General features: G+C 57.7%; 1 protein-coding gene across 1 annotated transcript; it reads left to right on the top strand.

Moving 5' to 3' along the window:
* The first annotated feature begins 728 nt into the window (after positions 1-728).
* On the top strand, positions 729-22220 carry WNT11 (Wnt family member 11). Its single transcript, XM_086678353.1, has 6 exons — positions 729-1028; positions 4892-5074; positions 12283-12518; positions 14138-14415; positions 17163-17455; positions 21432-22220. Exons 2-6 carry the CDS (start codon positions 4992-4994, stop codon positions 21604-21606), a joined length of 1065 nt encoding a protein of 354 aa, XP_086534479.1. The 5' UTR covers positions 729-1028; positions 4892-4991; the 3' UTR covers positions 21607-22220.
* Positions 22221-27301: the final 5081 nt, after the last annotated feature.

Genomic DNA, 27301 nt, shown 5'->3' with positions numbered 1-27301 from the left:
TGTAGTTCTTTCTAGTTTCTAAAACCCAGTTCTCAGCCCATAGCTCCGTGGGGACAGGAGGCAAGGTGTCCAGAAAACTCCCCAACGGTCATCCCAGAGGCTGGAACGCCTGCTTTCTGGTGCCTAACGTTTACAGCGCGCTTCACAGAGCAGGGCGCCCTCTCTTCCTTTCTCCGCGGAGAGCTCAGAATGGCTGATCCCTTTTCCAGAAGTGGAATCAGAGGACTCGAGAAATAACCCCCTCAAAGGACTTACTGGGACGCCAACGCAGCTCTCCGGAGCTGGGACGTATTGGGTCGCCTAAAGCACCCGAGCTGCACCCCCCCCCCCCCCCCCAGGGATGTCCGCCAGGCTCCCGGCCGAGACTTAAGTGGGACTTCTCCTTGAGCGGTGGCTTCCTCCTCCGTCAAACCAGACTGGTTGAGGTGCCTCGCTCGGCTGGCTGCGAGGGTTAGAAACCTGTCCTACCCGGGCCCCACGCGCCGCAGGTCCGCCGTAGGCTCGCAGCAGGCACGCTTATTAAACACCGGCTACAGTTAGTAAGTGCCCCCCCTTTGTAACTCGACAGGGTGCGAAGTCCTCTGCGCCGCTGGCGCCGCGGGTCCGTGGCGTCCGCGGGGACCCCGCCCCCGCCCCCCGCGCGCGGCAGGAGCCACCCTGTGGGGTTTCGGCGCGCTGACGTGGGCGGATCAAAGCTACTGCCCGCGCCTTATAAAGCAGTCGGGGCTGACCGCGCCGGAGACCGTGCGGCTCGAGAAGGAGAGCTCCGGCGAGCGGGCGAGCGCAGGCCCCGAGAGCCCAGCGCAGCCCCCAGCAGTCCGAGTCCGTGCTACAGTCCTCGCGGGACCCGAGCCGGCCGCCGTTCGCGGGGATCCCGGGCGTCCTGCTGCGGCCGCTTCGGGAAGAGGGCAGCCTCGCCGCCTGCCCAGCCCGGAGAGCGCTCGGGTCCGCTGGGGGCCGCGCTCGCCTCTCCCCGGCCGGCCCGGGCGGCAGGGCACTCGGTGCGCGCCCGGCGAGCGCCCCAGGAGGTAAGCAGTGGCCGCCGGCGGCGCTCGGGTGCTCAGCGGGGACCTGCTAGGGCGGGGGCGTTTGAGTCCGAGGGGGACGGCGCGACCCCGTAGGGCACCGACTCCCGGGTGAGCACATCGAGGCCTCCTCCACACCTCCCCTCTGCGGTTCTCCGAGGAATCCCTGGGAGGATAGCAGCCCCGCAGGGGCCTGGGGGCGCTGGCTTTCCCGGCCTGTATGCTGGAGGTGGGTTGTTCCGATTGTGCGGGCCGCTGCCAGCCTCCCCGGCCCCGTTCCCGGGATTAGACCCTCTCCCTCCCAGTCGGAGCGCGAATGAGGTCATGCCCGAGCCATCCCGGGGGTGGGAGACTTGGATAGTGAGGCAGGGCACAGGGCGTGTGTGGCGGGGCTGGAGAGGGTGGCCAAAGGCAGACGACTACCGCGGCTCGTACCAAATTGGGGAGTGGGGGCGGACGCCTAGCCTGGAGACCGACTCCCAGAAGCGGCACGGGAGAGGAGAGAACCAGGACTTTGTTTACAGACCTGAGCTCCAGGCTGGGGGGGTGGGGGTGGGGGGGAGGGGAGAGGGCGGGGGAGGAGGAGAGCCCTGTCCCGGGACCGGAGGCACATCTGGAGCCGCCTCAGACATCTGGCTGAGCTCGCGCACGGGCACCACAACTCCCACCTTCTGGTGCTGAGGTGCCTCCATGACCACAGGATCCTTAGGCTCTCAGGGTCTGGCTCCAGAGGGGTGGCGGGAGGTGCCCGGAGTACTCCCACCCCACCCTTCCCACTTCCAAAATAACCAGTCTCGCGGGTAACTCGGCGCATCGTCCGCAGCCGAGCAGACAGATTTCGCAAGACTCGCGCGGCTGGGGTCAAACCCGGGTTGCGGGCCCGGCCTAGCTCCGCGTCGCAGGTAACCTTGAAGCGGTCGCTTGGCGTCACCGGCTCGCAAGGTCGGCTCTGCCAGCTGCGCAGCCCGAGGCTTCAGGCCCGGCCCGCGCCGACCTGACGCGCGGCGTAGACACTCGGCCCGGAGCGCCCAGCTCGCTCCCGGTCCAGTGCGGGCTCATCCCGGTAAGGGAAGCTCGGCGTGGCCCAGCTGGCTTGGCTCAGAGGGGCGGCCGCCCTGGCAGCGGCGTTTGCAAGGACTTCCAGAGCTCAGGCCCTATAACCACCTGTTGGAGCCTGACTGTGGCTACTGAGCTCACGGTGCACAGCCCGGGAGACCACCTCTCTCGCCCTCTGCTAGCGGGGTAGCTTGGCCCTTAACGCCAGCGCGGGGAGGCAGGGACAGCCTGTCTGTCTCTCCCAAGACACTGCGCTTTGACGCGGGCCCACTAAGCTTCAGGTCCCAAGGGAGGCTCCGCTCTGGGCCTGAAGCAAGGGGTCGAGCAGTTCCGGGCTGACCGCGACAAGTGGATGTCTTACAGAACAATCAGCACTGAGAGGGTACTTACTCTACGCCTCGTCCCATCCCTAGACGGGGACACCGGGGCCCAGGAAGAAAAGGGGACTTGCCGAAAGTCCCACTGCGCGGGAGGCAGCAGCGGATCCCACCTCGAGCCCCGGCGTAGCGCCCCCTGGCGGGCAGCGGGCTCCGCGAGGCGAGTGTGCCCTGACCCTCGGGGTGCAGGCTGAGGGTGACCTAGCGGCAGGCGCCTCTGTCCCGGACGTTCTTACACGGGACAGTTATAATCCGTCAGGACTCAGAGGCCAGGCCATGCGCTGCCTCTCCCACCAACGTATTGGGGCAGTGGAGGGAGAAGGCCGGGACCACCGGGGACTCTCAGAAAGAGCCTGGAGTAACTGTAGCCCCGTTTGCGGTGACCGGGGCGGCCCCTCCTCTTTGGGAGAGTTGAGCTGGACATGGATCTCCCGCTGTGAGTCTGCACTCTCCTCTGTTCGCGTGCAGCCCCTTCCTCCTCCCCACTCTGGAATGCTGGGTGCCTGGTGGGGGCGGGGGGAGAGTCCACACTTCGGGACGGGGTGGGGGGGGGGAAAAAGAGACAGTGACTGGAGTTTTCATCTCTCCCCCCATATCCAGCCTATATACTTCGCATTCTCAAGAGTGTGGTAAACTTTCATGGTCAGTAAGACAAAGGGTTTGGATGCAGGCTGGGTGGGAGGAGGGGGCTCAGTTACACTGAGAACCCCGCTGAGACCGCTAGCCTTGGACTCGGCACGTTTGTAGTGAGCGCCTCGGAGTTAGGCGCCTAGCGGGACACTGCGAAGGAGGAAAAAGACACGTAATTCAGGGTTTTCTCCCTGCTTTCTTCTGCGTTATGCCGCAAGGCTCCAGGAAACAGTGAGGTTTCAAATCTTGCGGGTGCTTAAGGCACACACGGAGACGCACACACTATACAGGTATTCGTAACAGTGTAAACTCAGGCAGAGGGGAACTTAAAGACCCCCAAGCTCCTGCGAGGCTTGAAAGACTTCAGGAGATGCACGGTCAAGTTCAGTCCCTTGTTTTATGAAGGGAAACTGAGCCTGGGGATGGTGGAGGGCTCGCCCAAGCTCACACAGCCAGATGAGAACGTCCCCTTCCTTCTCAAGCGCCCCCTGTGAGGCGGGTGCCTTCTTTTTCCAACTCCCCAAGCCCTTTAGAAAGGAATCTCTTTGTCTTTGTTCCTCTCCAGGGGAGAGGGGCTGGGGCTGCTTTTGTCTCCGAGAGAATGCCAGGTGTTGGTAAATTTGGGAGAAGCTGGGAAGGGAGTTAATGAGGTGAGGACGAAGAGAGGGAAGACCAAAAAAAAAAAAAAAAAAAGATGGAGAAGAAAAAGAAAAAAGCCCCGAGGAGCAGCCCTGAGACCTGCGGGCGGGGTAACAGTTGCTCCACGGCGCTAGGTCGCCCCCTGGTGGCCAGAGGGGGCGTCGCGCCGGCCCAGTGCGCTCTACTGCTTAGCGTTGGCCAGGCTGTCCCGCGTTGGCTTGGGCCTGGGCACCGCCTGGCACTCCAAAAGGGGGCCACTAGACGGGGACTTGGAGACTCGGGAACCACTGTACAAAGACCTCTGCCATTTCATTTCTCATCCCCCCCTTCACTGATACCCACAGTAACCTCCTCCCCCTTCCCCCCCCCCCCCCCCCCCCCCCCCCCCAGTTCCTAGTCTTCTGACCATTCGCGAGCTCACGGGACATCTGGGTAGACGTGGGAATAGCACACGGGGCACGGACCTGCGGCTGACTGGGTGAACAATGCCGTTTCCACATCACCGGGCCGCAGATTCCTCATCTGTGAGATGGGGGCAGTGAGGGCACCTGTCTCGCAGGGCTGCTGGGAGGAGCAAATGCGATCATGTTAGGTGAACTTTATAAAGGCGAATTGTGTCTGAATCACCGTTGTGTCCCTAGTTTACAGGGGAGAAAACTCAGCGGGAAAGGAGAATTGCCAAGCCCCTACTAACTAGTAATTAATATTTGGAGATAACGCAGATCCTGGGCCTGGCAGATCTGCCCTCTTGCGCGCACTCGGCCTCAGCCGTGACTCCCTTCCTCCTCTCCTTTTGGTCCCTCCTGGTCAGTGTGTCCCGGGGCTCCCTCTGCCTCGGTGTCTTTCAGCCTCGGTCTCTGACCGGCTTCCTCCCTCTCGCCGTCTCTGGTCCGGTCGCCAGCTTCCCTGCCAGTCCGCAGCCCGGGTCCCAGCCCGGGAGCCGCGCTAGATGGACACGCCCTCGGCCGCGCTCGGGCGACACCTAATTTGAGCCAGACGCCGGCCGCGTCCCGGGCTGTGCGGGGCGGGAGGCGACGCCCGCCGCGCGCTCGGCCTCCCGGGTCCGACCCCTCCTTTGTAATTTGAATAAAACGCCCCCCCCCACCCGCAGCCCCCGCCCTGCGCTCCGCCTTAACCCGCCGCCTCCGCTCTCCCCGACTGCAGGCGGCGTGCTCGCTGGAAGATCGGCGGTGGCGGTGCCCGCGGCGGGACTTCGGTGCAGCTCCTCGAGGGTGCGACCCCCGAGCGCGCGTGCCGCGCGACCATGAGGGCGCGGCCGCGAGTCTGCGAGGCGCTGCTCTTCGCCCTGGCGCTCCAGACCGGCGTGTGCTACGGCATCAAATGGCTGTAAGTAGGGACCCCGCGTCTATGCAGCCGGGCTCTGGGACCGGCGGCTGGGGGTGGCGGCTAACGTTCAGGGCCCCCCCCGGGGATCGGGTGAGCGTGCCCAAGACCCGGGAGCCGAAGTTGGTTTGGGGGTCGTGGGCAAGTCACTCTTCTTAAGCCTCCTTTTTCTACTCTGTAAAATATTGTCCTTACCTCCCGGAGGGTTGTGAGGCAGGAGCGAGACAGGGCGTGGAGAACGACAGAATTGCCTTGTCCTGTACAGCTGAGGGTTGCGCAAGGCCTCCACAGGGGCAGATGGAAAAAGCGTGGTCAAGGGCCCCAGTCAAGAGGGTCTGTGGCCCGCACAGGGGGCCTGTTCAATATCGTGTTTCCTTGTCAGTCTCCTGACCTTCGCTGAAGATTCTCAAACAGTACTGACCCCTCCACCTGGGTGACCTTGGGGGAAGTGTCACTCAACTTCTGGGAGCCTCAGTGTCCTCTGTCGAAGGAGGGGGAGAGCCTCTACCTCACTCAGATCAGATGAGAAGCGGCTCATGAAAGAACTTTGTAAACTGTCAGATGCTCCGCACATGTGAAGGGTATTCCTTTAGATAGAAATTATTAATGGCTGGGTGGGTGGGAGAGGGAGGCTCTCTTCCATCCAGTAGAAGGGAGTGCCTGCTCTGTGCAGGGCTGTGGGCGGTGCAGGGTGGGGGTGGGGGGGGGAGTGGAGAGGAGTAAAACCCAGCCCCTTCCTGGAGGAGCTGCCCTCCGGGCTGGAAGAGATAAGCCCAGGCCGTAAATAACTCCAAGTGCCCTAGGAGTGACCAAGGTGGTGTTGTGGGGGCCCAGAGGAGGGGAGACCACCTGGTGGGGGGCACATACTTGGGACCCTGGGATGATTTTTCCGCAGTGGTGAGCCTGGGTCTGGCTTGAGGAGTTTCTGGGAGTTTGGTGGGTGAGGGCGGTGGGGAGGAGGACACTTTGGGTGGAGGGACTCCCTGAGTGGTGCGGACATCTAGGACAGGACAGGTCTGGAGACGGGGGTGGGGAGCAAGCCATGCAGATAAGAGAGGCAGGGACAGATTATGGGGGCTGGGGAGGGGCTATGAGGAAGTTTCGTGGATTAGCTGCAAGACAGGGCGATAGTGGCTGGGCCGCCAGCAAACAGTCCTGAGGTCACTGGCGCTGCCCCCCCCCCCCCCCCGGGGCTGAGTTATCGATTAATTGGTGATCCAGGAGGATAACCCCATCTTCTGGCATCTCTTGTTGGCAAGGAGAAGCGTAGGCTTAGCGGCTCTTCGCTGCTGCTTCTGATTAGTTGTGTGAGGCGTCAGCCACCTTCTACTGCCAGTACCTGGCACGGCGCCAGTTGGTGGGACCCTCCGATCAGAGAGTCCCAACCCTCCTCACCTGCCACACCATTTTACAGATAGGGCAGCTGAGGTCCGGGGCATGGAAGGATTTGCCAAAGAGCACTAGGAGCGGCAGAAGCCAAGAACCAGGCTTGCCTCCAGAGCGTTGCGGGGGACACGGCTGGCATTCCCGCGCCACAGCGGGAATGCTGAGGCCCTGACAATGTGTGACTTGCACAAGCCCCCACGCTGGCAGGTGGCCACGTGGGGCCTGGAACAGATGGCTGGCTAAGCCCAACATCCATGCTGTTCCCACTGCACAGCCCCGGCTGCCACGAATAATGGATACAACTGGGTGTCTGCCTTACAGGAGCTCCTAGCCTCTTGGGGGAAATGGACATGTACAAATACAAAGTGGACTTTGGGCTGTGTCCTGGGAAAGGGGGTGTGGGGGCCCAGGGGAGGAGCGGTTAGGCCCATCTAAGGAAGGTGGCTTTGGGCTGGGCTTCAAAGGATAGGTAGGATTTTGATGGCCAAGGATGGAGTGCAGAGCAAGCATCTAGGCAGGAGGAAAGAGCAGGGACAAAAGCAGAGAGGCAGGACGGTGCATGTGGGGAAACAGAGAAACCAAGAATTATTGGAGCCTGCTAGTAAATCCCGTCTCTGTTCCAGGAGCTTTAGTCACTTAATTTGGATAATACTCCCACGAAATAGGTGATATTCTTATCGCTACCATTTTACAAATGAGGAATCTAAGGTACAGAGAGGTTCAGTAACTGGCCCAAGATCACGCAGCTAGTTAATGGTGGCTGTGGGACCAGAACCCTGGGCAGATGAGCTCCATTCGGCCAAACCCCTTGTTAGTGGTTAAACTCTTGCTGGAGCTGAAGATGTAGGGGGAGGCAGGAGTGGAGGTTAAGCAGTGTGTGTGTGTGTGTGTGTGTGTGTGTGTGGCCAAGCACTGTTCTAAGTGCTTTATGGATATTGTTCATTTGAAACAATGAACCATAGGACGTGGGTTCTGCTATCACCCCCATTAAACAGAAAAAGAAATGGAGGCACGGGGTCTCTAACTCACAGGGTGTCACAGCAGCAGAGGCAGGATGTGGAGTGAGGCTGTCTGGCTCTGTGGCTTCTTGGTCTCAGGGAGCCCCAGGACAGTTGGGAATAGGGAAGTGTACTGTGGGGTGACTCACGCAGGAGACTCAGCTGTCCTGGGGTTGTCCCTGGGGGTCCTGCTACCCTGGGCTTTGGAAAGGGGACCGAAGATGAAAGGGGTCTCTGACCTAAGAACTGAAACCAGATGTGGCTCGGTGGCCCAGAATGTCCACCTGTTGGGGACCTGGGACTCAGCCTGAGCCTTGCCAGTTTGCTAGCCTCGAGCCACGCCTCAGGCATATCAATCGCTTCGGCCTCTCTGAGTCTCCGTTTCCTCATCTCAAAAATGGGAATGAGAGGTGTCCTGGGATCTGGGAGGCCTGGGTTCTAGCTTGGCTCTGCCTGATTGGCTGGGGACATGTCTGGGCAAGCCCTGCCCGTCTCTGGGCCTCCGTGTCCCCACTTGCACAATGAGATGAGGATACGGGGGCCCAGCAAGGGCCAGTGACTTACCCGAGGTTGGGTGTATCAACTGAGCTGGAGCTGAAACCCAGGTCTCTGCCCGCCCCCCCCCCACCCACCACTCCCAGAAGGACCCTCGACTCCCAGATGAGAGAGACCTCAGCCACTGCAGTGGCACCTTGGCACAGGCCTTGCTTGTGAACTCTGTTCCCTCCTGTCCTCTCTTCCACCCTCTCCCCCCATATCCTCATCCCCAGATATACCAAAATGTTTTCAATTAGGGGTCTGCTGCAGTGAGGCAAGCCGGAGGAGATGTCCAGACGGGCAACTCCCCCGCCTCCCACCATAATCCTTGATTACCTCCCCGAGGGGGACTTAGTTAGAAACGGTCATTACCACTAATTACCAGATGACCGCATTGCCCTCCTCAGGAGTGGAATCCGCTGCCTCCTGCCTCCTGCCTCCTGCCTCCTGGTCTCCCGGCCTGCACACTGCGGCTGGCCGCTCTGTGCACATCACTCTCTCCAGCCGCCCCTGGCCCACCAAGGATCTGCAGACCTCTTCCTATCTGTCCTCTGCCCTCCTTGGCAGTCTGGGCCTCATCTGGGAGCGTCCTCACTGGGCTGTCCCTTGTAGTACCTCCTCTCACCGCCGGCTGGGGAGGCGGAGGCTTATTGACTCCAGAACTGGACAGACTGACACCCTGAGTGGCCCAGGTCCTCGGGCAGCAGGGGCACAGAGCTCCCCTCCCTCAGCCACAGCATAGGGTTGCATAGGGAGCCAGAGCTGAGCTCCCCAGGGAAAGGCTGGGCCTACATTGTCCACTTCTTGGCTGGAGCAGGAACCCAGGGAAAAGACCCAGAACGCAGCCACACTGCTTGAGTGCCCACTGCATACCTCGTACCGTGCGGGGCATTTTCTTGCATACATCATATAATCCTTTCTGTTGTGAAACCGCAGACTGGCTCAGAGGGGAAGGAAGAAATCTGGGCAAGGATGACGGGCAGAGTGGGCTCAGGACAGGCTGAGTGTTGACAGCCCCCAGCCCGGCAGAGAGGGGACCCGGGAAGGAGAGGCCAGGTCTGCGGGAAGATGGTGTTGGGAGGAGACCGAGCATCCGGGTACCAGAGCTGTCCCTGTGTCCTCCTCTGTACAAAGTGGGGGGGGGGGGGTGTAATCTCCCAGGCTGCCCCCTCGGGGTGCTGTGAGAAGTGGATGGGGCGAGAGATTCTGCCGAGTGGGGAGTGCTGTGCCTACATGGGGTAGTGTGTGCATGGTGTTTGCTAAGCACAGGTGGAGGGGCTGGACCAACCAAGAAACAGGCTGTGTGGATGACGTCCGCCTCTGTGTGGCCACACCTCACCCGGTATGGGCTATGAGGATTCCGCCCGGAGGTTCCCTGAGGTGACCTGGCATAGACAGGCCTCAGTGGCTCAGAGGGCCCTCCTCAGAGGGAGGACCAGATGGCTCGCTTTAGCTCAAGCAAACAGGCCTAAGATCTGCGCCCAGACACGCCAGACATTTCCCTGCTCACAGTTGGGAGGATGGGGACGGACCAGGGGTAACAGTGAGGCAAGACTGCCTGAGATACCCACAATCGATCTCAGGGCTGGCTTGTGCCAACCGGACTGCAGACATCACATCAGGGCATGCCCACTTGTCCTGGGTCGGCTTCCCAGGCCTCTGGGAAGACTTCTGTACTTTGGAGTTGTAGGAGGGGTGGGACATGGCGAAGTGAGAGGCAGGGGGGAACAGACTAACTTATTAGGACTTAATGTAGCACCTATTTTCTCTCTTGGGCCCTCCAAGACCTCTAGGAGTTCCCACTTTGTAGGTGATGCTCAGAGAGGTACAGCAATCTGCCCGAGATTATACAGCAGATAGAGGGCAGTGCTGGAGCTAGAACCCCTCTGATCCCCTTTGGTCCAAGATTCACCTGGCAATAAGCAGAGGCCATCCCGCTTATGGATGTTCAAGATGTTTTACATATGTTATGATACGGAAGTCTTGCCATCACCTTTTAATGTAGAAATTGTCATTTTGGGAGCTCAGTCGGTTAGGCAACCGACTCTTGATTTTGGCTCAGGCCATGATCTCACAGTTTGTGGGATCGAGCCCTGCCTTGAGCTCTGCACTGACAACACAGAGCCTGCTTGGGATTCTCTCTCCCTTTCTCTCTGCCCCTCCCCTGCTGGCTCACTCCCTCTCTCTCTCTCTCTCTCAAAATAAATAAACATTTTTTTTTAAATTATCACTTTCTTATAACAGATGAGGACCATGAGGCCCAGAGAGGTTGGGTAACTTACCCATGTCACACAGCTGTGCCCTAAGCCTAGGCTCTTCCCTAGGCCAGCCCATGAGCTGGAACCTTTGGGTCATTGCCTTATTACTGTTGAAAGGCCTATGTAGCCATTAGACTAGGAGCTCCTTGAGGAAAGGATCTGTGTCATGTTCATTATCAAATGAGTCCAGAAAGAGCTGGTGCTTAGTAAATATTTCTTCCACAAGTAGATCAAGTTCATTTATTCATTTAGGTACAAGAGCAAGGGGAAAGGCATTCCTGGCATCAGGAAAAGCCTGGGCAAACACATGGTAGCAGGGCCGTCCCTGTTAGAGAAGCCAGGAGTCTGGTATGGCCAGATATTAGGGCACGCCGGGGACGAGGACAAGAGGCTGGAGAGGGCTTAGGGGACCAGGTTTGAGGCAGCCCTTGGCTGTGACTAAGTGGGTACAGGAAGGAAAAGACCACCAAGGCCGTGATTGTAGTAACTTTCCTTACTGGGCACTGACCAGCTGTGTCAGCCCTGGGCAGAACACATGAGGCTCACGGAGTTACTCCCCCAGGTAATGCTGAGAGGTTGCTGGGCTAGGAGAGGCCAAGAGACTTGTTCAAGGTCACAAAGGGAATGACACATCCAGGAGTCTACCCTGGCATGTGCTGTTCTTTAGCAAGGTGCTACCTCCCTTAGGATGCCGGGGCAGGGGTTCTGGATCTCGGCCTCACCAGGTCTCAGCCCTGACCCTGGGTGAAGACCGTGGGGGCTCGCAGCAAGCAGGGCCCACAGCACTGTGGCTGCAGATTGGCCCATCCTTGTCCCCGGCTCCTCCAGGGTCTCTGCTGGGTTGCTGAGGGCCAGCTGGCTCTGGGGCAGGGGATAAGTCTATGCAGAACCCTTTAAGGCTGTTGGGGTCCCTCTACCCTGCGCTCAGAGGAGGTGCTGCCTGATGCAGCCTGCTCCTCAGAGAAGGCCTGGCACAAATGTGGATCCAGGACCCTGGTCCTAGAGCCTTGCAGTCCCAGTGCCTAGAACCAGGATCTGGGAAGCTCTTCAGTCCTATAACATCACCAGGTTCAAAGGGACCCCCAGGCCAGCATTTCCCAAAGCATGGATGAGGTCAGTGCCTCTCAAACAAAGGGCTTTGTGCTCAGCAAGGACTCCAGAGTTCAACAAAACCAAGCCTGTTGTGTTGCTTGGGACTTCTCAGGGCCTTTAAAATGCAAATGTGCATTAATTACTCTCCAAAGGGAAACATAGTAGATCATGTTCCCCAAATGTGCTTCACCATGGATCCCTTCTTTCAGTGTCTCACTGGAACACGTTCTGGGAAATACACTTTATAGGTACGGACACTGAAGCCCAGAAAAGGGACAGTGATTTATCGAAGGGCACACAGCAAATGAATGACTTAGTCCCATTTATTGCAAAATTGAGTGGCTGTTTTATCCTTTAATAAATCCCAAGCATGTGTGTGGAATTTTACAGCCTAATAAGTAGTTTAATAATTAAATGAAGCAATGTATGGTAAGCTCCTAACTCATATGTGCATCTAGTAAGCGCTCAATTAATAGTGTGTATTATAATGATAGTGATTGTAATAATCTAGCATTTAGCACAGTGTCTGGCCCATTTGGTGTTCAGGGTCGAATGAATGTTAAATAAAGAGAAATAATTCACAGCCGTGTGAGAGCTAAATAAAGCCGTGGGTGTGCACACTTTGTGGGCTGTGAAACTGTTTATTGTTAATATAATTACAGTAAAGTGTAGGTAGGATGGAGGTCATGATCCTGCATTATGAATGAGGCCCTGGCCCAGAGAGGGACAGCGATGTGCCCAAGGTCACAGGGAACGGAAGGGGGAGCCATTGCTCTGCTGGGGCCAGGTCTTTGCCTCTTAGTTTCCAAACTCCTTCCAGCAAAGGCCCCTGAACCCATTCATTGCGCAAGGGCTGAGAGCAGTAGGGCAGGTGTAGGCAACGTGGCCCCTCACGCTCTGTCTTTCCTTCTCTTGGTTGTTGCCCTTCGGTGGTGTGCAGGGCGCTGTCCAAGACCCCGGCGGCCCTCGCGCTGAACCAGACGCAGCACTGCAAGCAGCTGGAGGGGTTGGTATCTGCGCAGGTGCAGCTGTGCCGCAGTAACCTGGAGCTCATGCACACCATCGTGCACGCCGCCCGCGAGGTCATGAAGGCCTGCCGCAGGGCCTTCGCGGACATGCGCTGGAACTGCTCCTCCATCGAGCTTGCCCCCAACTACCTGCTTGACCTGGAGAGAGGTAGGGGGCCGGCGGGGGCTGCTAGGGCCCACGGAATGCGTGCAGGTGGGGAAGGATGAATCCAGGCATCAATATATGTGTGTTTAGATAGGTGGGTGAATTCATGGACGGATGGGTGAATGTTGATGGCTGTGTGATGGGTGGATGAGTGAAGAGGTGGGTGATGGATGGATGCACAGAAGAAAACAGACGTGGATGGGCGGGTGGATGAATTACTCATAGATACCGGTATCCCGGCATGAACTGATGAATGAATAAACATATAGTGAGTGAATATACGAGTTTCAGGGGAGCCTGAAATGGTGGCACAAATGCCTGTGTAACTAATGCATAAAGGGAAGGATGAACGAGGCCGAGGAGGCTCTTGGGAGGGGCGTATGTGACAAGACAGGAAAGCCACCACCCGGCAGACAGGTGTGCCACGAGGTAATTCTAGACCGAGGTAATTCTAGACTGAGGATGCTGTGAGATGCACAGAGTGATATAGGAACTCCACTTTCCGGAGCAGGTGGCTTGCGGGGTGGACTTGGGGGTCCTATGTACAGTCAAGAGCCTTTTGATGGCCAAAGTGCCCCAGTGGACCTAATCTCTCCTCCTGCGTGGCAACAGCTGAGGATTCTATAGCACTTGACAAAGCTTCCTTCCTTCCCGAATTATGGGGACTCTAGAGCGATCCTGTGAGGGAGGTATTATCATTTCCATTCTACAGTTAAGGAAACTGAGGCTTGAGAAGGGGAGGTGACTTGTGTGGACCTGAAGCTAGGACCCCCTACAGCAGAGGCACATTGGGCTCCGTATTAGTTTTTCCAGGATGCTGTGACAAGGTCCCACAAACGGGGCTTCAGACAACGAAACTGTATTGTCCCAGAGTTCTGGAGGCTGGAAGCCTGAAACCAAGATACCAGCAGGGCTGTGCTCCCTCTGACAGCCCCGGAGAGGATTCTTTCTTGCCTCTTCTTAGCTTTCGGTGACTGTCCCCAGCCTCAGTGTCCCTTGGCCTGGAGATACGTCACTTTAATCCCTGCCTCTGTGTCTCTGTATCCAGAACTCCCCCCTTCCTATAAGGACGCCAGTCATTGGATTAGGGCCCACCCAGACCCAGTATGACCTCATCTGAGTTCCATTACACCTGCAAAGGCCGTGTTTCTAAATCAGGTCATGTTCACAGGTACCAGGGGCCAGGACTTGACTATATCTTTTAGGGGGACGCATTTCAACCTACAGCAGGCTCTTTGCACACTTGTCTGCCCCTCGAGTTGTGAGTTCTTTGAGGAGTAGCCCCTAACACTGAGTGCAGGGATGTAGGGGGAGATCTGGAATGGTGAGTGTGTGGGAGCAAGGGTGCCTGTGGGTGTGTGGGCTTTGCCGGCCTCTGGGAATGAGGGTGAGTTTGTGATGAGTGCACAAATCAGCTGGTGTATGTGTGGGAGAATGGACTGGCGACAGATTAATGTCCCTGGTGCTGTCCTCCATCTGGTGGCAGCCTCTATGCTCGTCTGGCCCCACAGAGGCAGGCAGGGGCCCAGGAGGAGGCCCTCAGGCCTGGGTGGGGTCCTGTGCCCTGTCCCCCGGCTGCCCCCCGCCCCCCCGCCCCTAGCTGACCCAGCACCTCCCCACAGGGACCCGGGAGTCAGCCTTCGTGTATGCGCTGTCGGCGGCCGCCATCAGCCACGCCATCGCCCGGGCCTGCACCTCCGGCGACCTGCCCGGCTGCTCCTGCGGCCCTGTCCCAGGTGAGCCACCCGGGCCCGGGAACCGCTGGGGAGGATGTGCGGACAACCTCAGCTACGGGCTCCTCATGGGGGCCAAGTTTTCCGATGCTCCTATGAAGGTGAAAAAAACAGGATCCCAAGCCAATAAACTGATGCGTCTACACAACAGTGAAGTGGGGAGACAGGTAACCACCCACCCCACCCACCCCAGATGGTTGTGCCTATGCCAGGTGGCCAGGAAAGGGCCACCCAGTGTGCCCTGATGGAGGGGGGGGAGGGGACGGGCCCGATCCACCCACGTTGAGTGCTCCCGGCCTCCCCCGGCTCTCTCTCCCCTCTCTAGCCGCTTGGGGCTTGCCTGGCTCCTCCTCCTCTAGGGGGTCCACCGGGGTTTGAGTTGAGAATATTAGTGGAGCAGAAGGGACACTGAGCTAGGAGTCAGGAGCTCTGAGTTCCCATCTTGGCTCTGGCACTAGACTAGCTGTGTGACGTTGGGCAAGTCACTTCCTCTCTGGGCTCAGTTGTTTCTATCTATAAAATGGGCTGGGTCGGTGCTCTTCAGTCCCCATCAGCTGTGTTCCTCAGGCTCCTCCTGTGGGGTCCTGAGCTGAGCCTGGGTATGGGAGGAGGCATGGGGAGGGCCATGGGGCAAGAATCTTAGCCTAAGGCGTAGTCTCCTTGGCTCTAACAGGGACTCCCGCCCAGGTCCAAAACTCAGTTTCCCCTCAGCGTTTGTTACGATCAGTGTTTCATTAATCCCTCACCTCATTCCACAGAAGGTTGGGGTGAATGCGTAAGTGAATGAATGGACCTTTTTATTTTTTGAAAATGAAAAAAACATCTTTATACTAACCTGAGTGCCAGGCACTGAGGTGGTGCTTGGGGCGTTTTCTCTCCCGTAGTCTCCCCTGTGGGGAGATGCGGCTACCCCCTTACACACGGGGAGCTGGGTGCCTGAAGGGTGGAGAGTCGGGTGCAGATGGCATCTCATGGCCTCCTCCCTGAAGCCCCATCAGGCCCATTGCACAGAGGCAGCCAGTGAGGCAGAGAGAGCTTAGGTGGCTTGGCTAAGGACACAGGTGCGATGGAGCCCAGGTCTGTGGACTCCAAGTCCAGAGGTTTCCACGTCCTCACCTTCCTCTCTCATTGGTCTCCCTTATAGAAGGATTCTGGGATGTCCAGGCCATGTTTGGACAGTTGGGGAAACTGAGGCCAAGAGACACTATGGGTCCATAGCAGAGCTTGGCCAGGGACCCAGGGCTCCTGTCTCCCAACCCTGCGGGCCTGCCCCCATCCTTGGGAACTCAGCCTCAGTCCTACTCCCTGCCTGGCCTGAGCTTCGTGTATCCAGGAGCACAGCCATCTGCTCCCCCGGTGCAGTCAGGACAGGATACTCAGCTGCCGTGGCACATCGGGCCTGTCCCTGGGGCCCTGTTGCCAAGGAGCTGGTTTCCCTGGGACCATCTGCAAAAGGACCCAGTCCCCTCTCCTGGCCACAGGGCTTGGGTGTCTGGCACACAGCGGGCACCAGGAAACTCTGGGCCCCTTCCCACCCATCAAAGCTGAGGCACTAAACATACCTTACCTCTCCTTTATGACTCAAAAGCACCTCGATGCCCTTGGGAGGTTGAACATGCCCTGCATTTGGGTTCATCTCATTCCTGTGCTCTTCACAGGCCTTGCTGGGCCAAGTCCAGATTTTAGACCCAGTGGACTCCCTCATTCTTCACTACCTGGCACTGATGAAGGAGATGGAGCCCTGGGACCTTGGCCAGCTCCCACACTAACTCACTGAATGATTTGGGGCAAGTCTCTGCCGGCTCTGTGCCTCAGTTTCCCCATCATTTGAAGGCACGGGTAGGCCCAGGGGACCCATAAGCCTTGCAGCTCTGCATAGGGCAGGCAGGAGGGCAGGCCCAGGCACAGGGATCCAAGTCCTGTGTGCAAAGGAGCAGGGAATAGAACACAAAACTGAACTGCCTGCAGAAGACATCTATCTAACTCATGCCCCTCCGGTACACATGAGGAAGCTGATGGGACAAGAGGATGATGGGACAGAGTCACTTCTGAAGCCAGGGCTAGAGTTCCCTGAGCCCCAGAGCCCAGACCTCCCCCCTCCACCACAGGCATTAGACTGATTTTTCAAACCAGTGTTGTTTTGACTTTTGTTAGTTCACAAAACCCTTTCATGTGCGTCCTCTCTTTGCATCCTTGCGACCTCCCTGGAAGGTAGCGATTATGCGCGTGCTCTGCACATATAAGATGAGGGGCTGAACAGTGGAGGGCTTGCTGAGGGTCACCAGGCAGCAGAGGGGAAAGGCCAGCCAGGCCAGGGAATGTGCTTCCCCACCCCATGCACTTACTTCCTGCCTCTTCTTACTGTCCCCTCCCTTCCTTCCCTTGCCCTTCCTTCCTTCTCTTTTCTCCCTTTTTTTCCCCAGCAAGCATTTAGGGAATCCCAGTTTTGTGCAAGAGAAAAGCATGGAGCAATTAACAGGCATGGCTTTTGCAACTGCCCTCAGACCTGAGTTCAAATCCCAGCTCTCAGATTTTCTAGCTGTGCAACGTTGAGCTTGGGGCTTGGCCGCTCTGAGCCTTTGTTTCCTCTGTTTAAAGTGGGGAAAATAATAATACCTCCTGTGAAGGACTGTTGTGGTGATTAAGCCATGTTATATGTTAGAGCTCTTGGCATCTGCTGTCCCTGCAGATGCCACTCCCTTCCTGTCCCTCCCTGCTGCCCCCCACGTTGGAGGAGGAGCTGAGAATCTAGGACATCTCCCAGCTTTAGAGCCAAAAGCTCCCTCACTTGAGGCCTAGAGCAGACGATGACTCCCTGAGAGCACCCAGCATGCGGAGGGGTGGGGGCAGGGTCCCCGGACAGGCCAGGCAGCGGGCTCTGGCCGCCCAGCCCGACGCCCTCCCCTGTCTGCAGGCTCTGCGCGCCTCTCTGGAAATGAAGTGTAAGTGCCACGGGGTATCTGGCTCCTGCTCCATCCGCACCTGCTGGAAGGGGCTGCAGGAGCTTCGGGATGTGGCCTCTGACCTCAAGACCCGCTACCTGTCAGCCACCAAGGTGGTGCACCGACCCATGGGCACCCGCAAGCACCTGGTGCCCAAGGACCTGGATATCAGGCCTGTGAAGGACTCGGAGCTTGTCTATCTGCAGAGCTCGCCCGACTTCTGCATGAAGAACGAGAAGGTGGGCTCCCATGGGACGCAAGACAGGTAAGGGCCTGCTGTCACCCTGGCAGGAAAGGGTCAGCTAGGCTGCACATGCCCCACCCCAAGGCACACAGTCTGGGCTAAGCTGGCATTTGGGGGAGTGGAGTCCCTGCCCAGCTGAGGGAGGTGGCCCCAGGAATGCTGAGCAGGGGTGCCGGGGTCCAAGGGGCCCGCAGCAGAGCTCCTGGGAGTGGCTATTGTGTACCTTGCCCGGGCAGGGGCCCCTGGGGAGTGGAGGCTGGTGGGAGCTTCCTCCTTCCGCCTGGTGGGGGAGATGGGGAGAGACGATGACCGCACTGGGAGGCTGGCTGAGAAAGAAGCTGTCCCACGTAAGACAGGTCCTCAGCGTTTGTCAACTGAATAAATGAAGGGTAAATGTCATGTAACCTGGTCATTGGACAAATAAGGAACTGAGGCACAAGGGGGCAGCAGCCAGACCACAGCCACACAGGCAGTCTGCACAGAGCCGGGACAGGGCGGGGGCAACCGCTTTTCAGAAGGGCAGCAGGAGCGCAAAGCGTGCCTGCATTCTGTGGAGACAATGCTCCCGCGTTCCCCTGCCATGCACGCACCCACCTCCCAGGCCCCAGCTCTCTCCCCACCCTCCCGATCCCCAGTTTAACAGCTGGAGCTGGGGTCCCTACATCTGGTCCCATCACTGCTGCTGAAGCCGGCTTAGGACAGGAGAAAGAAAGGGGCCCAGGGGTGATTGCAGACCTACTGTGTGCCAGGCGGGGCTGCTGAGGATTCAGGGCAGCAGCATTTCCCAGAGACCTTCTGGGGGAAGTTAGTCCTGAAACGGTGTAATAGAAACAGTTCTGCAATCAAATATGATTGGGAAATTCTCTTTGGCGACTTGCAAGGCACGAGAACATTTTAAAGGCTCGGAGGAATCCCACAGTAAAGAATCTGCCTAAGCCAACGTTTCCCAGAGGTGTTTGCTGTGGAACTTTTTTATTAAGGAGCCCCTAATAGCATTCCACAAAACTAGTGTTCTGCGGGGTTAAAAGAATATTGAACCAGAGTGAGGGTGTCTGAGAACGTGTCTGGCACATAGTTGGTGCCCGGCCAGCATCTGCTTCCTCCGCAGCCCACGTTCCTGTCTCCAGGAGAGGGGGGCTGGTTTGGGGGGCTCCATCGTCACAGGCTAGGGCAGCAGGCTCTGTGAGGAGGCCTCGGCTTCCATCTGGAGGCCAGATTGAGGGGGTCGGGTGGAGTGAAGATGGAACCGGGTCAGGCCAGGGAGACAGGAAGGAGCGAGGGTCTGGTCTGAGGCAGCCGGGGTGGGTGGGGTGAGGATGGGGTTGGGGGGGGGGGGCGGTGGATAGGGGCAAAGGATTCTAGAGCCCAGAGAGGCTGGGGAAAGGCCAGAGCAAATAGAGGGTCTCCCTGGATCTGTGTGTGTGTGTGTGTGTGTGTGTGTGGGACAGTTCCCACCCAGTTACTGCAGCTTCCTACCTGCAGGACCTTGAGCAGATCTCTTCACTCATCTGAGGCTCAGTCTCATCCTCTGTACAATGCACAGGGTTCCACAGCCCTCAGAGGGTGGCCGACAATCTCCTGTCACACTAACTGAGCAGCTCCTCTGCTAGACAGCGTCAGTCCCATGGGAAGGGCTCACTAATGGCAATCTCCCATCCCCACCCCCCAGGCTGTCAGGGCTCCGCTTTCCCAGGGCCCCCACTCTGCCCCTCGGGCTTCCCCTACAGCGACTGATGAGGAGGCCCCATCCCGCAGCACCAGCTGCCTCCCTGGCTTTCTTAGAATGCCTCCCCACGCTTGCCACCAGGCTTCCTGCCACTCTCAGCTTTCCGCCGTTCCTCTGAGGATGGGCTGTCGTGGACATCTGTATCAGTCAGCTTTCTCTGCAGTAACAAACAGCTCCAATATCTCAGTAGCTTACAACCACAGACGCTTTTCCCATCTATTTATTACATGAGGCTCTGGCAGGCACACAAGAGGGTGAGAGACAAGTGGTCAGATTGTAACAGAGAAAAGCCCAAGGGTGAGAGAAGTCCAGAGGTGCCCTGACCCAGCCTGGACATCAAGGAAGGCTTCCTGGAGGAGGGGGAACGTGAGTTTTACTAGGTTAGGGGATTCAGGAGTGCAAGGGGTAGAGGTAAATGAGCTTTGTTACTGTAAAAAGAGGTGCATGGGTGGCACCTCTCTAGAGGCTGGCTCCCTAGCTGGGGACAATGCTCTGCAGCCCTCCTCAAGGCCAGCTTGATGAACTGAGACCTCATTGGCAGTCAGTATTCCAAACCCTGGCCCTCTTGTCATGTCTTTCCCAGCAGCGCCTGCACTAATAAAACCTGCCCTGGGTCCCTGGATCTTTCTCCAAGCCCCACTCACCCCCACCCCCTCTCTCAGGCATCACTGCATACCTCAACTGATTCTAGGGTTAGAGGCCAGGTTTCAAACATTGCATGTCAGGGATCTGAAGTAAAAATGAAACTCTTCCTTCTTCCTACTACCCTTTGTCCAGAGGCCTCCAGGATAAGGCTGAGGGCCATTAATGGTGTTGATAACTAAACAAAGTCACCTTTGTTAAGTGGCTTGCCCTAAGTCACCCAGCCAGTAAGTGGCAGAGATGGGGTTCGAACCGTGGTCTGTCTGGCTCTGGGGCATTGTGTTCTTCCTGCTGTTTCTTCCTTCCCGGAACTGCTTGTAGCCCCCATATGCGGGTCACTGTCACCTCCTGACTCTCCCTTCAGGCGCTCCCTCCTTCCCACCTCATGGCCCCTTCCCAGCACAGGTCTTGGCCTCTCTTTCTCAGCTGCTGCCTAGCCTCCTCCCCGGCCTTCCTACCTCCAGCCCTACCCCTTCCATCTGTTCTCACATCTTAGGTTAGATCAGGTCCTTCGCCTTTGCCCAGGCTGTTTGTTTTCTTTGCCCCCAACTCCCTTTCCCTCCTCCCCATCTTAGATTTCTGCTGGTCTTCTGTGAAACAGCCTAGATGACCCCTCCTCCTCCAGGAAGCCTTCCCAAACTCTTACAGACCCCAGGCTCACACTGTGTGACTCTGGGCACGCTCCCTCTCCATTCCATGGCTCAGTTTCCCCATCAGAAAATAAGAGGGTTGAATTTGGTCAGCTCTAGAACTTGCCCATGCTGGACATTCTAGGATTCCCGGGTCCGCATGGCTGTGGGGACCCAGCTGCGTGCCCTGCGTGCCCCCCATCCCTGCTAGCCTGAGCCCACCTAGAGGATCTGCCAAACTGCAGTTGGATATTGGGGTCCCATAGGGGCCTTCACTGCCTTCTCCCACAGAAATGGGATTCAGAAAGAAATGCAGCCCCTGGAATCCTATGGATTCTCTGCCCTTAGGGTAGGCGGAGCATGTGAGAGATTTGGTTTCAGGACCCCACAGATTCCTGTGAGAACTTGAACGGGCTCTGCTCTTTGCTAAGCCCATTACCATCTGTAAAATGGGTATAATAATTCCTCTGACCAGGGACCCCGCATGCCTCCTAGAAGATAAAATACGGTGGCGGGGCGGGGGTGGGGGGGGGTTGCTGACTGGCACGCAGGGCCACTGGTTGACAGACCCTGTCTCTAGATGAACAGTGTGCCACATATTCACTTTGCCTCACATCCAGTGCCATTTAGTCTTTTCCAGAACTTACTTTGGGATTCTAAATGTAAAAATGTTCTTGACATTTGGGACAATATAATTAAAGATCAAATATGAAGACAGGATTGTCAGAGCGGTTTGAGGCTCCTTCAAGTATTTAGAAGAAATAGAAAAAAAAAAAAGACACCCCTAAGAAAAGAAACACGCCCATCATTTCTCGTTTTGATAAATGCCTATTAGAAATACAAGGAGAAGCGAGAAGTACTCTTAGGGAAGGGGATTACCTAAAATTCCCCAAAGATCAAGACACCTTCCAAGAGGGACGCAGCCGCGGGGTAGGGGGAGCCTGCGGGTGCCCGGTTGGGAGCATGTGCTCACCCGCTGTCCCTTTCCTCCCCACCGCAGGCAGTGCAACAAGACGTCCCACGGCAGTGACAGCTGTGACCTCATGTGCTGCGGACGCGGCTACAACCCCTACACGGACCGCGTGGTCGAGCGGTGCCACTGCAAATACCATTGGTGCTGCTACGTCACCTGCCGTAGGTGTGAGCGCACCGTGGAGCGCTATGTCTGCAAGTGAGGCCCTGCCCACCCCGTGGGGACTTGTGGAGGCCCAGCCAGGGGCCCGGAGACACCCCGTGGAGTTTTTCTTGGGAATTCCAGATGCCAGGCATGGGAGGCGGCTTGTGCTTTGCCTCCCCTTGGAAACCGCCAGAAACAGAAGGCCCAGCCGCTCTGGAAGGAGGGCCAGGACATCAAAGGAAACCGACAAGATTAAAAATAACCTGGCAGCCAGAGCCTGGGAGTGCCCACTTGCTGCCTTCCAGACTCATCTAAGAAGCCAGGGGTATGAGTTGGGCAGGACTGGCGTGGACTTGACCTTTCGCAGCCGGAGACACCAGCCTCCCGGGAAGGGAGGTCTGCCTGCCCTCCTCAGAATGTCTGCAGGCCCAGCCCTTGCAATGACCCCCGGCCCACCCCAGGGTCTGAGCCTGCTGGGCATACCACATGGAACCACTAGCTTGGGTTGTAAATGTTTTTTGTTTTGTTTTGTTTTGTTTTGTTCTCTTCCTCTGGGATGTGGGAGCTACAGAAATATTTATAAAACATAGCTTTTTCTTTGGGGTGGCTCGCCTCAATTCCTCTTTATATATTTTATATATATATATAAATAAATATATATAATGATCTATATTTTAAATAAGCTTTTTAAACAGCTATATGGAATAAATGGTGAGAGAACCCCAGCCTGCCCCTGCGGTTTGTAACCTCCACAAGGGAACTCAGAAGGTCCTGGGGCTGGCGGGGTGAACTCTCGGATTTCCAGGCAAGGCGGCTTCCCGATTGATGTCCCGAGCCCCCGGCTCTGGCCCCGATCGCCCCGTAAGATCTCTTGGTCAAGGGCGAGGACAGACGTCTTGAAACATAAACCCAGCTGGCAGATTCTTTGTTCCTCTGGGACACACATGCAGGCGCGCATAGCCTGGCTGTGTCGTCAGACCTGCTAAGCTCGCTTCAAGAGAAAACCTACCCCCCCCCCCCCGGGGAGCTGGGGACGAAGACCTCAGGGAGGTGGTGACAGACCCAGGCCCTGGTGGGTGTTCTGTGTGACTGCGGGGGAGGCTTTTCCCCTCCCTGGGCCTCAGTTTCCCCATTTGTAAACCGGGAGTGTAAACCTTAAGGTTGGTGGTTGGGAAAGTACGCCCCCCCCGGCCCCTCCCCACTCTCCAGCCTCCGCCTGGGCCAGGCTGGCTGCAGTGGATATGGTGAGAAGCAGCTGGATTCCTGTTCTGTGTCAAAGATGGAGCCACCGGGATTTTTCCTCTCTGTGGCTGTGGGATGTGGGACCAGGAGGATCGAGAAGGATTCGAGCCTTTGGCCGGGGTACCTGGAAGCCCTGAGATGGGATGAAGAGAGAGGGCTGGGGCTCAGACTGGGCCACGGGGAGACTGTGAGGTCCATTCAGTCCCAGGTAGAACCGGTGGGGAGAGGCAGCATCACTAAGGGGCATGATAAAAAAGCAAAGCGGACCAAGACCTGGGCCTGGGGCACCTCTGCTTTGGAGGTCAGGGAGAGGAAGGGGGGAAGAGGCAAAGGGGCTGGGGAGTAGCAGCCAGGGAGATGGGGGGGGGTGGTTCTTAGTGTGGCCAGCTCTGCCCCCTCTGAGCTTCGGCTTCCTTTCCTGGCACGTGGGTGGTGCTGGTGAGCAAGTGGAGGCTATCCTTGGTGCCTGGCCCCCAGAAGGCCCCCCACACAGAAGCAATTAGTAATCACATGTGCTCTGGCCCTGGGGTAACCACTCAAGTCCAAAGATGGAAGAGAATGTTATAACCTGAACTTCTGTGTATGTGAGAGGAGGCATGAATGCCAGGAAGGAAGGCTCTCTGATACCCACAGCTAGCTAAGGCCCTACCTGGAAGGGCTGGGGCACAGCAGGTCCTGGGAGCCCCAGAAGGATTGGGGAAGCGAAGCAGGGGTGGGGGTGGGATGCCATGCCAGAGGCTGGACCCATCACAGGGTGGGGAAAAGAGACGGCTGTGTGGCCACCCTCCAAGTCCCCGCCTGCGAGCTTGTGGCGGGGCGGCCAGAGTCACAGATTCACGGTCTGGAAGGAACCTCAAGATACTGGTCTCTCACTCTGTTTTACAGACGAGGAAATTCTGAGATGGGAAGGGCCTTTCCTGTGGTCACAGAGCTGATAAGGCTGGTGGTAGAGTTGCAGGGCATCCCGGGGGGCGAGGCTCTTGCTCACATCTCTGCAGAAAACAGCCTCCATCGAATGTGCCCCTGGAGTGTGCTCTCTTCCAGGCCCAGGGCTGCCCCTGCTCCGCAGCCTTCATTGGCTCCTCCTTACGGCCCCGGAAAACCCATCCCCAGTTCCCGGGCCTGGCATACAAGGCCCCTCCCCCAGGTCACAGGTCATGCTCCCAGCCACCTTTCCTGCGACTGCCCAGGCATCCCCTGTGCTCCAGCCACAAGCAGACCACTCATCCATGCACAGATGCAGAAACCTGACTGCTGGGCCTGCGTCTGGGTATCTGCTGTTCTTTACAGGCCTGGAATGTAACTTTCCCTGTTGGAATCCTGCTCAGCTGTCCTGGCCATCTCCACCAAGCCATCCATAATGCCCTGGGTGGAAGCGATCTCTCCCTCCTCAGGCTCCCTGCAACCCTCTGAACCTTTGAAGCAGCCATCACGCTCATGCTCACTGTGCCCAGCCACTGGCCAATCTTCCTCCAGGGCCCAGCTGACTGGTCCTTTCCTCCAGGAAGCCTTCCTTCCCCGACCACCCTCAGCCTGGGGCTCCTCCGGGTTCCCACGGCCATTGTGCTCCTCTGCAACATTGCATTGAGCCGAGTTGTTGTACAGGTCGGTGTGGTGTCGGTGCCTGCCTCCCCCACCCATCTGGGGCCTCCTCATGACCTGGGACCAGCTCAGTGCACCTGTGAGGCCCTGGAATCTGAGGGTGGCACACCTGGGGTTGAGTTCATGCCTCAGAAATGTTGGATTTGGGGGTGTTCTTTGGACCTTAACCAGGACAAGCGAATGAAGAAACCAGACCAAGGACCCAGAGTGGGTCTCAGAAAGGGTGATTATAATAACCTAAATGCTATTGCTTACTGTGCTCTTACTGTGTGCTATTCCAAGCACACTGTCCCAAGTCATGTTCACGGCAAGCCCCAGACGGGCATGGTCGTCTCCATCTGGCAGGCAAGGAAGCTGAAGCTCTGAAAGGGAGGCAGCTTGCCCCAGATCTCCTCCTAAGTCCACGGCGACGTGGGGCTGCGGGCTCAGATGTGTCTGACCCCAGACCCTGGCCCCTTCTCACGAGTCCTCACTGTAGCCAGGCACAGCAGAGAAGGCAGAAAACTATTCCCAGCTCAGGACAGGAGACGCAGCTGGGCCCCTGACTCAGTGGGTCTTCTGCACCTGCCACTGGCCAGTGCCCAGGCCTGTGGTGAAGCCCTGTACCTCTCCGGCCGGTAACGGGCTGGGCAACCAGGAGTGGGTGGAGAGCTGGTCCCTGGGCTGCTCCCCCGCACCCCGGCCAGGTCCGGGTTCTAAGCATGCAGTGAGGATGAGTCCCCACTCAGGTGAGATGGGGGCGGGGGAGGGGGCTCCACCGTGAGTCCCAGAACCTCAGAGCTCTCTTTGCGTTCAGAGATTTAGAACCATAGAATCTTGGTACCTTGGACAAGATGGCAAACCACTCCATTGGAAGCACTGTAGAGGCCCCTGGACCGGTAGCCAACCCTGAAAATTGAAAAGGCCCGGGTGCTGACCCGTGGGTGCCCGAGTGCTTGTCACCAGCAGGATTGCTGTCCCTCCACCTCTCTCCTTCCTAAGAGGCGAGCAGTCCCAGACTAGGCTCCGTGAGGCTCTGAAAGCCCCGGAGAGATGGCAGCTTCCCAGGCACGACAGGAACAGGACCAGCTGCTCCAAGGAGGCTTCTGGACCAAGTGTGGGAGGCTGGCTAGAGACATGGGAGAGACAGGGCCTGAGGAGGGAGACAAGAAGGCGGCAGAGAGGAAACAGGAACTCCTGAAAAGAGGGAGAGATTAGGTTGGTGGGAAAGGAGAGAATGGACAGATAAGGGCCCCTGGGGAGGCCAGGTCAGGCCAGAGAAACAGCCAAGGGGGGGCCTGGCCCAGCCCCGAGCAGGCTGATGGTCTGTTGTTCCTCAGGTCAGGGATACCAGCTGCCAGGTTATACAGACCAGGCCTCCAGCAGGATGCAGGCCCCAGCCTGGGACCCCTGACCAAGGGAGGCTGGATGGGGTAGAGGGAATTTGGGGCTGGGAGGCCAGAACCCCAGAATGTTTTCCACTCTCTTGCGGTGTGACTCCAGGCAGCCACTGACCCCCTCTGGTCTCTGCAATGGTTGTCACTATTCTGTTCTCACGATTCTGAGGGGTAGAGCCCGGTATCTCTGATGAGGAAACTGAGGCCCAGAGAGAGAAGCAGCTGGCCCAGGGTTTAGAGCTATAAGGGGCAGAATAGGCATTCAAGCCCCAGACTCCCTGGCTCCAAGTCTGTGATGGGCATCTGAGGGTTGGAGGTGGCCTCCAGCTGAATGGGTAGTTGACCATGAACCAGAGGGGCTGGAGAGGACGTCACACAGGAGGGAGAGGGAACAATTCAAGACTGAGCAGTCCCTGACATCTGTCACAGGAACCGGGGATTGCAGTCCAAGTGCAGGTGCCCAGGTGCCCCCATCCATGGCCATCAAGCTGGAGCTCGGCCAACGTTTTCCTACACTGTCCTCCCCAGCTGAGGAGCTCACCATCATCACGTGGGTGCCCGGACTCCCAAGCTGCACCTGTGGGGGGTGGGGTGAGGGGATAAAGCACACGTGTCTCCCTTGAGTGAACCCACTCCTAGTTAGTGTAGCCAAGGTGACCATAGTCAGAAGACAGGCCGAGCCTGTCTGGAGGCTTTGGGGATCTAGGGAGGGAAAACCCACTTCTCTCAATGTGTCAGGGATAAGGAATAGAAAATCTATGGGGCGCCTGGGCGGCTCAGTCGGTTGAGCATCTGACTTTGGCTTGGGTCGTGATCAGTTGGGTCGTGATCAGTCTTGGATCAGTTCGTGAGTTCTAGTCCCACATCGGGCTCTGTGTTGTCAGCCTGTCAGCGCGGAGCCCGTTTCGGATCCTCCGACCCTTCTGTCTGCTCCTCCCCTGCTGTGCTCTCCCAAAAATAAATAAATATTTTAAAAAAAAGAAAGAAAGAAAATCTGGAAGACTTCACGGAGGAAGCACCATCTGCACTTCTGGAAAGCGCACTAGGTCTGGAAAGCTGAGTAGGATTTCAAGAGATGGAGAAAGAGGCAAAGGGGAGGGGTCTGCATGAGCAAAAGCGTGGCAGCGGGGTTTGCTGGGAGGATGCCAAGAAGCGGGGTGTGGCAGGAGCTCAGGGGCCTGTGGGCACCAGGCTGCCTTGGGCCCTGGGCTGGTACATTAGAACCAGGGTGTCTAAGACCACCCTCACCATGGTGCTAGTAGCCACAGGCTGGTCCGGCCATCCTGCCCGCCAGGCCCCCCGCCCACCCGCAGAGATGGCTGGCCTCAAGCAGAGCGATTTAACAGCCGCACATTTAACAGGTCCCTTTGCTCCCGTAGACCAAATCAATATCCGCTCGGCTCCCCAGGCCTATGGCTGCTGAAGACATTCTCCTTATCGGCCCCTCGGTCCCCATCGCCTCACCTGCTGGGGGCTGCAGGGCTTGGGGAGGGGGCGGGGTAGGGTGGGGATAGCAGATCACACAACCATCCC

The sequence above is a fragment of the Puma concolor genome, chromosome D1, assembly GCF_028749965.1.
Source record: "Puma concolor isolate L17-30 chromosome D1, mPumCon1.1.hap2, whole genome shotgun sequence".
Lineage (NCBI taxonomy): Eukaryota > Metazoa > Chordata > Mammalia > Carnivora > Felidae > Puma > Puma concolor.
The sequence above is the reverse complement of the archived record's forward strand: the minus strand, read 5'-3'. Positions and strand labels throughout refer to the sequence as shown.

What these genes read in the sequence shown, in the direction of transcription:
- WNT11 (XM_086678353.1), top strand. Translation starts at nt 4,992, where the DNA reads ATGAGGGCGCGGCCGCGAGTCTGCGAGGCGCTGCTCTTCGCCCTGGCG. An exon ending in TGCTACGGCATCAAATGGCT is followed by an intron (nt 5,075 to 12,282) that starts GTAAGTAGGGAC and finishes GGTGGTGTGCAG; the next exon opens with GGCGCTGTCCAAGACCCCGG. An exon ending in ACAGTGAAGTGGGGAGACAG is followed by an intron (nt 14,416 to 17,162) that starts GTAACCACCCAC and finishes CCCTGTCTGCAG; the next exon opens with GCTCTGCGCGCCTCTCTGGA.